A 16,594-nucleotide genomic window follows, 5' to 3' on the forward strand; every position below is an offset into this window, starting at 1 on the left:
ACAGTGCCATTTATAATGTCTTTTTATTGAATCCCTTATGACATATGAAACCACTATATCAGTACTGACTTCTTATTGATCATTCCTTTACTAATTTTTCATTTTTATTTTTACTAATAAAATTTTTTTCTTTAACATTTTAAAAAAAGTTACATATATATAAAACAACCAATAGCTGGGTTTTTCCGTATTTTACCCAACACTGCGTTGTATTTAACCCAGCATTTTTTAGACTATATATTATTTTATTTTTTTCTTATATGAGTGAAGGAGGATGTACAAGGCGCTCCTCCTTCTTTATGTGAGCGAAGGAACACGTGCCTGTCCATGACATTCTGAGAGCAGATCTGCGCAGTGGTTTTGCTCTTCCTGTTCTCTTTTGCTGTGCTGCATTTACATCAGATTGCAGAACACGGAAGCAACAGTTCCTTCGAACCATTTGCCTGTTCTAAAAAGGCTTCAGGCAGGTACTGTGGGTTAAGCAAGGGCCCCAGGCGTGGAGGTCCGTTACATCAAGGAGAGATGAGCAGAGGAAAAGCCAAGGGGCAGGAGAACATGCCCAGTTCTCTCCTCAGCAGCCAGGAGAATGAACGCCTACTAGAGCTGCTGGGAAGAAGATGCGTGGTGAGTGAAGTCACTTTGATTAGAAGACCAATCACGGATGGACATTGTGTCCCACAGAGGATGTTTTGGGGATATAAATCAATATATCGGGTATAAAAGAGAAACTCCTGGTGCAGAAGTCACAGATGAGGTTGGAGCTGTTACAGATGAGATTGGAGCTGTTACTGTTGATGTCACTTAAAGGTCAAAGTGAGACTCAGCTTTTCAAGCGGTTTTCATTGTCTGTGAGCGGAATGAAAAAGATGAAGAGACTGCGTACACACCAAACTGTTAAAGAACACGCTGTAAAAGCCAAAGTATTTAATCTAAAGCAAATTAATTTAGCAATTAGCTCTACCTAGGAAAACTTACATTATTAAAAATAATGTTTTCTTTAGAATATACATGTCACAACATTGTTAACCTTTCTGCAGTGACAAATTATGTATGTAATGGCAAAGTTTAACTGGTGAGTGACAGGAAATGCTGTTTCTGAGGCCACTTCCTGTAGTTGTAGAGGATGCTGATGTCTTTGCTTTTGCTTTTGTTTTAATACTTCACTCATTAATCTTTTCTTAATGCACTTTTATGTCAGTTTACTGTGTTTGTGTGTGTGTGTGTGTGCAGACCATGGCCACAGCAGTTGTTCAGTTGTATATGGCTCTTCCTCACAGTCCTACCCAATGGAGTCTCCAACATACAGGAGTTGTGTGTTTCGTTAAGGACAACCCTAAACGTTCATACTACATGCGGCTCTATGACATTAAGGTTAGAAATTCAAGAAGATGAATAGCCCAAGTTGATAAATAGATACTGTGGCCAAGCAGGCTGAAATTAAATAAAGATACACTTCTGCTTAGAGTTATGAGTCACAGCAACTCAACTCAGCTCATGAGGTCATACGACTTTGATCATATTTGTGCACGTTCATATTATTTATTTATTCATTTATTTTCAGGAAGGCAAAATGGTTTGGGAGCAAGAGCTGTATAATCAGATGACATATTGCTGTCCAATGAGATTCTTCCACACTTTTGCAGCTGATGTGGGTACAGGCCCTTTAAAAATCTCAATACGAGCCAAAACTCAACGCTGTGTAAAACGCACGTTTTCACTGGAAAATCAAAACCTTACAATCTGAGAGATCTAATATATTTGAATGCACTTGTGTCTCAGGACTGTCAAGTAGGTTTGAACTTTGCCTGTGAAACAGAAGCTGAATATTTCAGAAACATGACTGTGGAAAAGATTAATCAGAGGTCCAGTCATCAGGGTCAGTTACTGTCATTCTCATTAATATTTTATATGAATTTTTGCAAGGCTCAGTACCCATAAAACCTTATATTTAATCAGTATCTCTGTGCCTTTTTTATATATGCATATTTAGAGAAGAAACAGCATGCACCTTCTGAAGGTATGTGTGCACAAGGTTAAACATACACTTAGTATTAACTGTTAGATTAGCATTTTAAGGCTGGTTTTATTTTGATTAACAGAAAACCGGCCACTACCACAAACCCCTCCAACAAATGGTGAGTCACTTTTAAACACTTCATGCAGAAGTGTCAGTTCGGTCATCATTACTAACCTCACCTCCAAACTGGTAAGACTTTCTTTCTTCTGTGGAAAGCAAAAGGTTTTTTGAAAAATGTCCCAGTGTTTTTTTTCCTTATGTAATGAAATTCAATCTAAAGTTGTTTTAGACAACTGCATTTTGCGTTCAGCAGAAGAAAAAAGTTAATTTTGGGATCAAATGTCCCTTTAACTTTAACATATCTTGCAGTGAGCGCATGGTCTAACTCATTGATAAATGCAAGTGTTTAACCTATATGTCTATTAAACAGGTCCAGTTTCACAGCCAACTATAATCCCCACAGTGGACATCCAGAACCCAGATATTGTGGCATCAAGATATCGCTCCCCCTCAGTGCCAACCCCCGCACCAGCCTCACTCTCCTTAGGCAAAAAGGGCAAAAAGGGAAAGAAAAAAGGCCCAAAGCTCACAAAGGCAGATATCGGCGCTCCTAGTGGATTCAAGTAAGAGATTTTTCCCATAAGTTGGACACTCACCTTTGTGTTTTGTTTCATTTGTTTGACGTGATGCTGCCTCTTTCCTTTTCAGACATGTCACTCATGTTGGATGGGATCCAAACTCTGGTTTTGATGTAAGACATGTCCTTTTTCCTTAAAAACGGCATAAATCAAGTTTCGTCACATAAACTGAAACTCAATGCTTATTCTAACCTCAATTATAAAGGTAAAAAGTAACAAACCTGTATATATGAACACTGACTTTGGCCCCCTCTAGACCAACAATCTTGACCCTGACCTGAAGAAATTGTTCAACAGTGCTGGTATCAGTGATGACCAGCTGGCAGACAAAGAAACATCTAAGATCATCTATGACTTCATCGAGCAATCTGGAGGCCTGGATGCAGTAAAAGAGGAAATGAGGAAACAGGGTAAGCTCATTCAAAAATCAAAATTCTGTGTGGAATACTTGGACATTTTATTTGGATCATTTCACCTTGAAAAGATACTTAATGTCAACATGACATGGAAATTCAGATCTATTTTGTAAATGCATCTTTATTATTTTCTTGTAAGTGATTAATCTATGCATACTTCAATTATTTTTCATTTTGAGCTCTTTTTTTTTTATCTTTCGATGAAATACAGTCTGGACAGTATGCCAGACTTCTCCAATCATTTTTTCTGCATAAACAATCTTTCTCACAATCAACCACAAACTCAAATTCAGATCTGCCTCCATCCAATCAACAACCAATCAATAGAACCAAGTCCCGGTTCTTTTTTTTTCATTTCATTTGACTTTTATTATGCTTGTCGCCCAGAAGGTCCTCGTTCTGCCCCTGCACCTCCTCCACCTCGAGGGAGGTGTCCCCCAGTCCCAGGTCCACCTGCACGTCCTCCACCACCTTCACGAAGCCCTGGACCCCCGCATCGCGGTCCACCTCCACCTGCACCACCTGGAGGGCGTTCTGGGCCTCCACCCCCTATGCAATGTTCTCTCCCACCACCACCGCCCCCCAGCCAAAGTCACAAGCCACCTCCTCCACCTATGGGTGGCGGTGCACCGCCTCCACCTCCGCCCCCACCTCCTCCACCGCCACCAACTTCTTCAGGCAGTAACATCCCCAGTAGTCCTGGCAGCTCAGCACCACCTCCTCCTTCCTCTGGTGGTGGAGGACGAGGAACCTTATTGGAGGAAATTCGCCGTGGACGTGTGCTAAAGAATGTACGTGAGATGCAGATCCAATGAATTTTGTTCAGTCGTTTCTATAAGTATTAAGGGCTGCCCATACTAATGAAAACGTGATAATAATCATTATAATTCAATTAGAATAGGCAAATCAGCATTACAGATATAATGATAGCGATACAGAGGAACAATACCAGTGCAATCACTTTCAGAACTAGCCTTTTTTTTATGCTATTGAGCCTTTATTATTTTGTGTTATTTATCTTTATTGTTTTATATATCTATCATTTTACATATCTACATATATCTAGTGGGAAGTTGTGGCCTAATTGTTAGAGAGTCAGGCTTGTCACACATATCACACATGCAAGACTGCAGATCTCTAGTGAGACTGGGATTATCATTAAAAATGGTAGCCCGCAAGAAGCTTGCAGTAAGAATTGCCTGTGCACTGATTTGCAGCGAAAACAAGAAAAAGAAAATAATATTACGGAGGAGGAAATGGTTTGGGAGATGCGAGGAACAAGGATTGTGTGTTCTTATATCATGCTTGCTGGTATTGTGGTCTATAACTCCTCCCCGAACCCCCCGCTGCTCTGTTTTTTGCTCTCTCATTGGTCGGTCATCGCAGATGTAGTTTTCAGTCAGAACACTTTTCACACAGCATGATTTTGAATCACCGACAGGTCCAGATATTTAGCATGCCAAATATCCCACGGGCATCGGCGACTTGTCGGCGATTCTCTCAGATCGCATCTTTGCTCATTCACTCTGTGTGATTGTCACTCGCGTGAACGAGCACCGATTTGCCTGTGATTTCGGGCATTTGTTGGTGATTTCTCAAAACCTGTCGGCGAGCCAAAAACTGGGCTAAAATCATGCAGTCTGAATGCGGCTTTAGTTGTTTATCTGCTTACACCTAGACCATCCAAGATGTAGGTGACATTGTTTCTTCAGTAGAACACAAATTATGATTTTTAGCTCAAGTCGTTGCAGTCTGTCAGTTTTACATTGCATGGCAAATGGAAACAAAATCTATGAGAGTAAAAAGAAATGCACAGACAAATCCACATTAAACCCTGCAGCTCGTGATGATACATTGATGTGTAAAGACACAAAATGATCCGTCCGTGCAAGAAACTGAACAGTATTTATATATATATATATATTACCTCTGATTCACACAATGTCTGAACTGAAGAATGCTTCACGCGCTTGTTCGGACATTTTATGAATCAGAGGTAAAAAATAAAAAAAACTATATAAATATTATCATTACGAGCCACAGGGTTTAATTTGGATTTGTCTGGGCATGTTTTTTTTTACTCTCATAGGTTCTGTTACCATTTGCTATGCCTTGTACAATTGAGAGACTGCAACAATGGAGCTAAAAAAATTTTGTTATAGTGAAGTTACAAAGTCACATACATTTTGGATGCCCTGGGGTAAGCAGATAAACATAAAATAAAAATTTTTTTAATGGCACAATATGTATTTTTTTCACCGTTAGAGAGCGCACATTCAAAATAAACAAAGACCAGATAGCGTAGTTTGATAATGGCGTGACTGAGTTGTCATCTTCATCCTCATAGCCGATGCAATGCGAATGGACTTGGGCGTGTGGGGTTGTGCATATGTAGGGAAAAAAAGCATAGCTGTTTAATCATACTAGATACGTTTGAAAGTTCTGTTATAATGCTACTCTGTGCGGTCGTGACCGGTCTATTAAAATGCACAACATATTGAAGCGTCTTTTGTGTTTCCATGTTTTCTACAAAGCATAACCAGAAATCGAGGGGTTATGACATCATTGGCAGGCGACACACTAGATAAAATTTCTCTGGATTTAAACATTCTTTGAAACATTTAGGATAATGTAAGTACACAAGTCAGCAAAATATTAAACACTGTTCTAGTGGTTTTTAGATATATTAATAAAAAATCTTACATTTTGTGCCTTTAAATGCAGAGCACAAATTCTAATTTTAATTCTAATTAAAAATTTTTGTCTCCATTTTTGGGCCACCATTCTTGGCCATGTCACTTCACTAATATATATATATATATATATATATATATATATATATATATATATATATATATATATATATATATATATATATATATTTACTGTGCTTTGTTTGGGTATAACCATTGTTTTTGTGGTTTTTATGTCAGGTGCCTGATTCCCCAGACTCTAATCCTCCAGGTCAGGATGAATCCTCAGGGGGAATTGTGGGAGCTCTGATGATGGTGATGCAGAAAAGGAGTAAAGTTATTCATTCATCAGGTAAATCATACGATTAATATATTATCTTCACAACCACGGGTCATTCAAAACATGAGTTAACAAGATCCTAGGTTATCTTTTTCAATATTTCACATTTGTAAATCGCGTCTTAATGTTCTTATTTGCATATTTGCTTTGTTTAATTGACTGGAGGAAAACAGTATGCACTCGAGCTGTTTAAATAGCGGCTGGTCTACTTGTTGGGCATCAGTTTGACTTACATTTTTCCTGACAGTCTATTCCAGTTTGTCCTGGACCATCCATGTAAGAATATACGATTATTTAATTTGTATTAACGGGTCTTATGTTACTTTTTGACACGCTACTTTCTCTTAAAACACTAAAACAAAATGCCGCGCAGCGCTTCAACGTTTCTGGGATTGCCCATAGCTAATGAATATTTAATGAAACAATCGCCCTTTAGTTTTTTGATTGGTTGGTTGTTCTACGCACAAACTCTCAAGATAAGGCGTGGCACAAAACACCAGTAAACAGAAAAGAGTGCACTAAAATGTATTTTCAAGTTGCTGCTTGCATATAAAGGCGATTGTCTTTTAAATTTATTTCTTTGACGTGCACGTTTTAGTAGATATGTGCATAATCTTTTTATAATTAGATTACATTAAAATTAAATTGAATTATTGAATTATTTAATTTAATAATTACATGCAAACAAATACAGACTTTTTTCTTTGTCTTTCTGCAGAAGATGATGAAGATGATGGGGGTGATGAAGATGAAGAAGATGAATGGGATGAATAATGCTTCTCTCTGCTCTTGGTACAAAAGCTTGTGCTATATCCACCAATTCATAACAATGAGTTTATAAATCTGATGCTCACTGGAAATAATTTTAGCAATAGACATGGAATCTTCAGGTTATTCCAGATAAGAAAGTTGCACCGAATGATCTGAAGATCTTCTGTAAACCCAATAAAGCAATAAAACCCTAACTTTGACAGGTCTGTTTGAAAGACTGGTCTGTTTTCATCTCCAGCTTTCACTTCAGTAGCTCAGCTGTAGTTCAGTTTGAGTTCATTTACGAAGAAGTAACTTTAGCTGAGCCAAACCAGGAGTGGTGTTAGATTTCATCCAAACATAGGACTGCCAAGTTAAACCACAGCTTTATGTTGGATATTTCCTTCTGTGTGCACATACTTTTGACTCAACAACTGTCTTATTCCAAATCCGTCTCTTTTAACTACAAACCCAGTGATCTTATTCTTATCGAGATAATTTATCTATTTTTCTGAAGCCATGTAGAATGTTCTGTACATCTTTTGGCTGCACAAAACCTCCCCCTACAGGACAAATATGGAACTAACAAAAAAGTTTTCAAACAGTAATAATTAGCATTTATGATACTTTTTGATATAGATATGTCAGTTGTTCAGAGAATTAAAACAATAAATAAATAAACAGCAGTTTATTGTTATTGCATTTAAAAAACACCTATAAGGACTCCCAAATCCCAGGATAATAAAATAATATTTATCACAATCACATTGACATGAACCTACACAGACATTGGTAAATACAAAGAGGAAGTATTTAGGAAGTTTCTGTTTAGCACAACAACCAACACCAAAGGAAAGACACAACAGGACAAAGAAAGTCTATGTGGCATTAAAGTTCTTCAGAGAAGTTGTGTGGGATGTCCTTCTGCATAATAACATCTCTGTGGAGAGGAAAGTGTGGTTTGGACTCTAGAATATGTTCTCTACCCTTCAAGACCAGATAACATGTCTTGGGTTAAAACCACAGAGCGTTTCTTTGAGTGCTTTTTATACACAGTCATAAATATTCCTCCAACATCCAACGAAGAGAAACCGTCTCTTATAAGTTCAAAAAAATGACGTTAGCGGGCTAGACAAAGTATATGTTCTCAGAAGAAAATTACACAACACTTTCTCTTGCCTTTGTCTTTTAGTTTGGTGTCAAGTGATATTCCATAGAAAGTGCTTGAAGAGGTAGACATTTCTGGCTTAAAATGCACAGTAACTTTCATGCCAACTGATAAAAAGATATTATTTTTGCCCATATTTTTTTCTGGAGAACCCCAAGGTTAATTTAAATGTTTCAAATCTTAAAATGTATATGTCTACAGGTTAGCCGATTATAGTTTCCTCAAAAACATCTACCTCTTTCTCCTCAGCATCTCTCTATGTGTCCTGGTCCTGTTATTAAACAATACATACAATGACATTTCCCATCAAAACCAGCCCTGTCCCACCACCAAAGAGCACAACACAATGAATATGTACACGCTCACAATAAATATGTTGTATGGTGTGGGTGAGAGAGAGAAAAAGAGAAAGACAGAGGGTCACATGACAGATGAGGAAAGAGAGGAGGTTAGTTTTTTACTCCTGACCAGTGACTAGTCGAATACATAAATTTCTATGTACATGTGTCATTGTCACACAACACAGAGCACAGATACTGTGTTCATACACGAGCAAAAAACATGACCACATATCACCATTGACAAACCGTGGAATACAAAATGTTTCAATCAATGGACTGAGAGTGAGAATGTTTTTAGTGGTCTGACTATCATCAGAGTCCAGAGTCAAAGAAAAGAAGAGACCAGACTGAAAAACTGTATCTACAGCAGTTCAAATCAGGGATGATCCCTTCACTCATAGTAGTTAGGGACAAGCATTTGTTTTACAAGACGACAAAAAATGATAACTGACTTGTGTTTTGGTTGCAATCAAAATTGAAATGTGAAGTGTGTATCAGGGCTTTTCACATTATTGATCACAAAGGAGAAATTCCAATGCATAAAAACTATAAACAACTTTTATTCTTTTCATTTTCTAGTGTTTCCTTATCATTTTGGTCCACAGTCTTGTCCAAATAAAACATTTACATTTCCAGGGCAATGATCCAATCCTGTTGCAAAGAACTGCTTGTTCCATTACAAAAAAAAAAAAAAGAGAGACAAAATATATAATATTTTTAGTATTAAATAAATATTTCCTTTTACGGTCCACATATTTGTAATGTGAAACATTTTTAATCATTTAAAAATTTAAATCTTTTTTCTTAATTAAACTATCCAATATTGTTATTGCAATGATTTTAAATTCTCAATCTATCTGTAGTTTTTTTTTTTTTTCTGAAACAATAAACGTGAATAATACTGAAATGTCACTTTTGATAGAAACGGTTTTAATTTCTGTTATGGATCAAGAATAAAATTAAAGCTCAAATGTATGGAGGATTATAAGTGACACTTAAAAGTAATACATTCTAGAAATTAGTTAGCAATTTATAATTTCTAAAGCGATTTATTTCCATTTCAATGTTAAATTATTATATTACTTTTAAACAAATATTTTCATATTTTATTCATATTCATTTTAATTGTCACTTCTAGTTGTCCATACAAATCGACCTGTTCTTCCAAGCACTTTACTAGAGAAAACTCTATAAAAACAATTTGCAAAATTCAAAGAAAAGTGAAAGCTTTAGTGGTCAAAATGATGGCAAGATATATTGTGCTGTAATTGTAATTAATCTTCAAATGCTCCAAAACATTCCTTCCATAACTGTATTTTATGGTCTGGGGGTTTAGAGACGACTGACTGAATCAGCAATCTTTCAATTTCACCCCAAACACCTTTTGAAGCCTCTACGGCGTACATGTTTTCAAACGTTTCTAATAGTATTTACACTGCAGTCATAGGTGTACTGAATAGTAGAATGGAATAGCTTATGTTTAACATAAAACAGCAGTAGTTTTGCTGGTGTGGCTGGATGTCTTAAGGAATTCATTTTGAAAACTGTGGGGTTTAATGCTAACTATGGAAGTGAGCACATCACAGCCAGATTTAGATTAGTTAGGAGAGCTAAGTGCATCAAACTGTACCTCAAAACAAAAATCAATCTAACTCAGACACAGTCTGATACATCTAATAAATCAATTGAATCAGTCTAAGCTAATGAATCATTTTATTAAATGGACCGAGTTTGCCGAGGAAGTACATAATGATGGGGCACATGGACGGGACATGGTCAGCAGGGTCCCAGGTGCTGTTCCATTCACTGCTCCTGTAGCTCCTCCCCTTCCTGTTCTCCCGTGTGCCTGCGGTTGTTGCGTTTGGCTTTGTGTGGCTGGCTTTGTATCTGCTGCCTGTAGGACTGGCAGTACTGGTTGATGAGACGCACTTCAGGCTGTGGGTGGAGCTTGAGAGCAGGTGGGTTGGTCTGAGGGGGAGGGGGCGGCGGTGGAGGGTGGTGATGGGAATGGTGGCGGTGGTGCTCTGGTTCGATTGGGACGTCTGACTCGGTCAGCGCCTCCACGATCTCCCGGTCCAGGATCCGTAAGGAGATGCGTGCCACTGTGTGTTTGAAGTTGTTCTCGGTTGCCAGGCAGTGGTAAAGGCCGGCATCCAATTGGGTGAGAGATTTCAGCAGAATGCCATGACCAGTCTTCAAGACATCTTTGTCTCGACTGAGCTGAAAAGGAAAAGGAGTCATTTATGCCTTCTAAATTAATGATACAAAACACAAAAGATGGATTTCGGAGCATGTTTCAAATGCTTTTGTCCATACAATGAAAGCCAATAGAAGTTCGAAACAACACTTTCATTGTAATGACAAAAAACCCAGAGAGTTTTTTTTTTAAACTTCCACTGAAGAAAGAAAGTCAAACAAGTTAAAAAAGTACATGAGAGTGCACTGTAAAACATTTCTAATTTTAATGGCAAAAAATTGTAATATTAATCCACTTAATGGCTTAACAGCAAGTTTCCTAGTATACACTATACAACAACAAATCTAATGGGATGTTTCTTTTAAAATTTTAACACAAATTAAGAAATGTTTGATCAATTCTGAGAGCTTTCTTACCCTGCATAGCAACCATGTTCAAGGCCCAGAAAGGAAGTGAGAACACAAATTATTAAAATAGTACATGTGACATTAGTGGTTCAACCATATATATATTTTTTAAAGCTACAATCATACTTTTTGTTTGCAAAGAAAACAAAAATAGCAACAATGTCTTCTCTTCCATGTCTGTCTTCAACCCATGTTCACGAGATTACTACCATACATTTGAGCGGTGTTGCAGACGGAAGAGAACAAATTGTTCAATAAAGTCATTATTTTTGTTTTCTTTGCACACAAAAAGTATTCTTGTAGCTTCATAAAATTCAGGTTGAACCCCTGATGTCACATGGACCATTTTAAAGATGCTCTTACTACCTTTCTGGGCCTTGAACGTGGTAGTTCCATTGCTGTCTGTGCAGGGTCAGAAAGCTTTCAGGTTTCATCAAAAATATATAAATTTGGATTCCGAAGATGAACGAATGCCTTACGGGTTTGGAACACCACGAGGGTGAGTAATTAATGACAGAATTTTCATTTCTGGGTGAACTATCCCTTAAAAGTGATGATCATAATAAGTCATCTTATAATTGATAGTGAAAAAGCATAAAATTTGTCTGTGTGAAACTACACATTTGATATTTTTCCAATCAAATAATGTTTCTTATATCATTTTAGGGTGAAGTATTAATTTAAAGCCTTATAAATGGTAACATCAGTGTCTCACTGCTTTTCGCTTGCCGTCCTTCTGGTGGAGCCATTTGACGGAGGCCTGCGGAGATCTTGGCTGGCACTCCAGGAACGTGCTGCTCCCCTCAACCCCAAACTGCACCGTCTCCCTCAGACGCTTCTCTACTGAGAGGGTCAGAGAAGGGCTACATTCAAGTTTCTGAAGATCGCCTGCATCATTATTCTGTATCAAATGAGAAGCGGTTTACAAACCTTTAGCATTGAATCCTCTGCACTGCCGTAAGGGATCTCCATGTTTGATATCTTGCCTTCTGCTTCTCCTAAGGATTCAGTCATCAAATATTTAATGGTTAAAAGCTTAATGACTTTTAACTGTGAAATTGCATTTAAAGAGACAGTTTATTTTATATTCTGTTTCTCTTCAGCACATCTGATGAAGACCAATATGCCTTGTACATGTACTAACCATGTTACCAGCATTAAAATAGACAGTTAATGAAGTCAAGAAATTAATTTGGACACAATTTGGACCATGGACCACCCATTGGAGAAATTGAATGTGGTCTGACCTCTTGGTAGCCGGAGTGAAAGCAGAGCAGTGTTCTCCATCCCAGGCACAGTAGGGGTCACGGGCCAGACAGCAGTCTGAACAGGCCTTGCCATAAACGGCACACCTGTGCAGGGACACCTGGGTAAGACCCCTTTCTGAAGACACGTACAACTGTTGCTGTAAACCACAAGAGAGAAAGAGAAAAAGTTGACTGATCTGAATAATGATTTGTATATTAATTTATATATATACACACATACATACATATACATTATATATATATATATGTATATATATGTATATGTGTGTGTGTGTGTTTTAATATATATATTAAAAGCCCTAATAAAATGCTAATAAAAAGGACAACAATTTACAAAATATAATACAATCTAATTCAAAATTAACTATAATAATATGATACTAAAATAATGATTTTACTCTATTAAACTATATTTACCCTTTTAGAAGAAATCTTCAAAGTTTTGACAGCGGCTGGAGTCTGAAAAAAATATAGGAAGAAATTTCAAAACATTCAAAATCTTGCATTATGGTATTTTAGGGTAAATCATACCCAATAGCAAAAAATCTGCAAAAATGTGTCCTATTGTACCTTAAAAACCTCAACCTCTTCCAAAATGAGCTCTTCTGTTGTGCTGATGTCTTTTGGCAAGACAATCACCTTCTGGACTGTGCCACGATCTAAAGTTCAAGGTGAATCATGAGTAAATCAGATACCAGATCAGATCGCCCGTGTTTTAGAAGCTGCACAAATTAGTCCGTTTATGTTGCAATGCTACACCTTCTCATGCAACTTCAGGAAGAAATCATCCTGCATGTAACTAATCAGAAAGAATCTGACATGATCAGAAATGTCTAACCTGTGCCCAGAAACAGCACCTCATATCTTCCATCCACAGCATCCACCAGATCTACAGCAATAGTGGTGAAACGGTAGTCAACTCCAGTCCTGACCACCAGTGGGCGCTTGTGTATTGGATATATAGGTTGATACATCAGCGGATGGGCGCGGACAAAGTTTACAGCCTCGTCAGAGAAGGCTTTGGTGGTGTGGAGATCAGGGGTGAAGGTTCCTCCAGGACACTGAGCAGTAAAAATATTCAGAAAATTTCAAATAGAATGAGATATCAACAAAGAATTAATAAGGTACCAAACTGGATTTCAAAAGCATTGCTCACAGTCCCCGGGCGAGGGTAAGGAATTTTGCCAGTATAAGGTGTCCACTGGTAGTTGTGGCCATGTTTGTGAGAGAAGGGTCCATTGAAGACATTTCTGATGTCTGCCATTGAGTACACACAAACGGCTGAGCCCTTAAACACAGAGCTAGAAAGACAAACAGAGAAACAGCAATAGCATAATTACTCATTTAACAAAAGACCATCAATATAAACAGTGATTTGAAAGGAACAGAGATGTTACACTCAACACATGGATTTCAAAGCTAAATATTCAGTTACATATATTGAAATGATTATTTTCACTGCCTATTTTTAACTAGCAAGCTCATTTTATTGATTTTGCTAGCTTTAGTAATATTTACTGCTTCACAATGAAATAACGCTGTCAAAGTTCAAGATCTGAAGAGACAATTTTATTAATTTGTAATTTTATTTGCCTTTTGAACTAAGTTTTCCATATGATATCCAAGGGTAATATTCCATATTATATTAATTTCCATATGTTAAATGGGAAAATTTAAAGTTACTTTTTGAGGGGTAACAGCTAAATATATTATTTTATGAAAGTCATTCAAAATTGTTGATGGCCAGTATATAATGAATCATTATAATTTTGGGTTTGGGAAGATTTTTTTAATTCATGCCTACCAAGGCTATATTTATTTTGTTGAAAATACAGTAAATCATTCATACTTTTTAGCAGACATTACTCCAGTCTTCACAAGTCATTTTAATATGCTTATCTGGTGCTCAGGAAATATTATTAGTATCATTATTATTAATTATATTTTGTGGAAACCATGTTCATTTTTTCCAGGATTCTTGGGCGAATAGAAAGTTCAAAAGAACAGCATTTGTTTAAAACAGACTTTTCCGTAACATTATAAATTCCCTTTACTTTTCACTATTGTTCAATTTACTGTGTCCTTGCTCAATTTAGTATATTTTTATTTCTGACTACACAATTTTTAGATTTTAGATCGGTGTATGAGAGGTTTTCTCACCCAGCTGTGGAGAACACAGCATACACAATGGGGTTCCGTTCATCATGGGTCCTCTGGATGAAAACATCTCCTTCAAAACAAACAAACATCAGGCATCAGAGACAGACAGAGAGCTGATTAAGAACATGCTATGATCATGTTGAAGAGAAAAACATATGCCATACTCAGTTCATCAAAGTAAGTCTCAACACCATCTGCACCAATCACAGAACAGACCAGCCGTGCTTTGAGGAACGTTGTCCACTTATTCACCAATGACCTCTGACCTCCATCATCATTCTAAAAGGGAAAGCACACAAACAGAAAAAGAAAAGATAATACTTTAAACAAACCGTGGGTTCATCTGATTTACATGACAAAATGATCATGGTTAAAAGTTGATCATTAAGTCATTAAGATTAGTGCGATTTTCTCACCAGACAGACTCTGCCTACTCTGGCGAGGACGCTCGGAGCGCTGCCCCCCGAAGCATCTAAACTCTTCTCCCGAAAGAAGAAGTAAAGCTTATCATCATTCTTCTCTGCACTGTCTGGAATCTTCTGGATTTTTATAAACACAGGCTCTAATGAAGAGATAAAAGCCATTTGTAAAGAGATAAAAATGAATATATTTGTCACAGGTGTTTCTTTTCATTTGAATCACTTCACTCCTCTGCTTATCTCATACCATTCAACCATCGGGAATCATACTGCTCGGTTCTGACAGCGGGACGGTCTCCCAAGGTCCTGAAGATGGCTGGATCTGTACCCATAAAGTCCACATGTACTCCAGCATACAGGTTCCCATCTGAAGAGGGTAGAGAGAGTAATGTGGAGAGAAAGAGAGAATGATGGATGAAGACTGGCTAAATTTATACTACTGGTCCATTTATACTGCTTGAAGACTCTTATACAACAAAGTGCTTAACAGAATAGTTCCCACACTTTTGACTAAGGAATTTCTAGGACTCCAGTTGATCAAGGTCACTGGTTAAGTATTTTTTTCTGAAGGAAATTTCCATTTCTAAATCATGTACTAAAACCTTTAAGTTTATAGATTTAAACAACAAGTTTTACTCTACAAAGATTTTCTTTGAAAGAAACTGATTTTTTTTCAGCAAGGACGGATGAAACTGACAACAGACAGTAAAGACATACTGTTACAAAAATGTGTTTTTCAAATTCTGTCCTGTTTAACTTTCTATTAATCAAAGAATCCAGAAAAAATATCATAGATTCCACAAAAACATTAAGCAGCCCATATGTTTTCAGCATTGATACAAATAAAATACGGTTTCTTAGGCAGCAAATTCGATCTTAGAATGATTTCTGAAGGATCATATGACACTGAAGGCCGGAGTAATGACTGGAGTAATGGCTTCAAAATCACATTTGTGCTTTTTACTATGAGTGAAACAAGAGAGCAGGAGAAAGAGAGAGTCTCACTTATCAAAGCTGCTGCGTTCTCCTGCCGGGGATCGTAAGGAGACTTTCCTTTTCCAGAGTCCACATAACCAGGAACCAGCCGGAACAGGTATTCCTACACAATCACACACACAGCTTAGAAGTAAAAAAAAAGTGTCCGTACTGAAGAGCTAATTGTCATAGTTTTTACAAATAAAAGCATGGAACATAAACCAAATTATTCAAAATATCTAAAAAGGGTTTTTGTATTGACCACCTTTGTTATTGCTGATGAAATAAAAATGAATGCTGATGAAATGAATGATTGTGATGAATTCCATTGACAAGATTAACACTGCATCACTGTTAACACTATGCGTGTACCTCAGCTCTCCAGCCTCTGTTGAGGAAGGTGCAGATGGGTTTATAAGCTCCTGTGCCACAGGTGTACAGGTGAGTCCTGTTCCACGGCTCAATCAGACGCACAAAGTTAGCACACTCTCCCTGAGAACACACACAAATGAGGAAAAACAATGCATTTAACAGTGAATACGTTTCTGTGTCAAGATGATTCAATAGAGAATAAAAAAAAGACAGTAAAAGTGTACCTGTCCACCTTTGCCAGTTAATTTACACTCCCCTTTTCTTTGTGCTGTTGCTGGCCAGTGAATCTGAAAACATAAAAACCTTAAAATACTCTCCCATAATTACTAAAAAAGTAGCAAAACTGAACTACCACTGAACTACAATACGATTGGAATGGTCTGGGTGCAATTACAGTAAATTACTACTTAAATTAACTCAAAATCCCGTTTTT

General features: G+C 37.2%; 2 protein-coding genes across 4 annotated transcripts in view; one reads left to right on the forward strand and one right to left on the reverse strand.

Annotated features, from left to right (window-relative positions):
- The first annotated feature begins 340 nt into the window (after positions 1 to 340).
- Positions 341 to 7,076, forward strand: LOC113107641 (wiskott-Aldrich syndrome protein-like). Of its 2 annotated transcripts, none has more exons than XM_026270288.1 (12): positions 341 to 624; positions 1,231 to 1,371; positions 1,562 to 1,648; positions 1,780 to 1,876; positions 1,991 to 2,017; positions 2,100 to 2,135; positions 2,448 to 2,640; positions 2,726 to 2,768; positions 2,912 to 3,065; positions 3,462 to 3,862; positions 6,005 to 6,116; positions 6,823 to 7,076. In XM_026270288.1, exons 1-12 carry the CDS (start codon positions 523 to 525, stop codon positions 6,876 to 6,878), a joined length of 1,449 nt encoding a protein of 482 aa, XP_026126073.1. In that variant the 5' UTR covers positions 341 to 522; the 3' UTR covers positions 6,879 to 7,076. The 2 variants fall into 2 exon arrangements, with proteins under 2 accessions (XP_026126073.1, XP_026126072.1); XM_026270287.1 differs by having other exon boundaries at positions 342 to 624; positions 3,459 to 3,862.
- Positions 7,077 to 7,527: 451 nt separating this feature from the next.
- LOC113107644 (semaphorin-3F-like) overlaps positions 7,528 to 16,594 on the reverse strand; it is a 32,266-nt gene continuing 23,199 nt past the window's right edge. Inside the window, exons 4-18 of one of the 2 annotated variants that reach the window (XM_026270292.1) lie at positions 16,386 to 16,448; positions 16,162 to 16,281; positions 15,820 to 15,913; positions 15,062 to 15,181; positions 14,812 to 14,957; positions 14,560 to 14,674; positions 14,396 to 14,465; positions 13,392 to 13,536; positions 13,074 to 13,296; positions 12,806 to 12,894; positions 12,653 to 12,694; positions 12,215 to 12,372; positions 11,898 to 11,965; positions 11,683 to 11,807; positions 7,528 to 10,583 (exon numbers count right to left, since the gene is read on the reverse strand). In XM_026270292.1, coding sequence (XP_026126077.1) covers positions 10,167 to 10,583; positions 11,683 to 11,807; positions 11,898 to 11,965; positions 12,215 to 12,372; positions 12,653 to 12,694; positions 12,806 to 12,894; positions 13,074 to 13,296; positions 13,392 to 13,536; positions 14,396 to 14,465; positions 14,560 to 14,674; positions 14,812 to 14,957; positions 15,062 to 15,181; positions 15,820 to 15,913; positions 16,162 to 16,281; positions 16,386 to 16,448 — 1,995 coding nt within the window. In that variant the 3' untranslated portion in view covers positions 7,528 to 10,166. Of the gene's footprint in view, positions 10,584 to 11,682; positions 11,811 to 11,897; positions 11,966 to 12,214; positions 12,373 to 12,652; positions 12,695 to 12,805; positions 12,895 to 13,073; positions 13,297 to 13,391; positions 13,537 to 14,395; positions 14,466 to 14,559; positions 14,675 to 14,811; positions 14,958 to 15,061; positions 15,182 to 15,819; positions 15,914 to 16,161; positions 16,282 to 16,385; positions 16,449 to 16,594 lie in introns of both variants that reach the window. The other variant, XM_026270291.1, reaches the window with a different exon arrangement.

This window comes from Carassius auratus, chromosome 8 (genome assembly GCF_003368295.1).
Source record: "Carassius auratus strain Wakin chromosome 8, ASM336829v1, whole genome shotgun sequence".
NCBI classification, from domain to species: domain Eukaryota; kingdom Metazoa; phylum Chordata; class Actinopteri; order Cypriniformes; family Cyprinidae; genus Carassius; species Carassius auratus.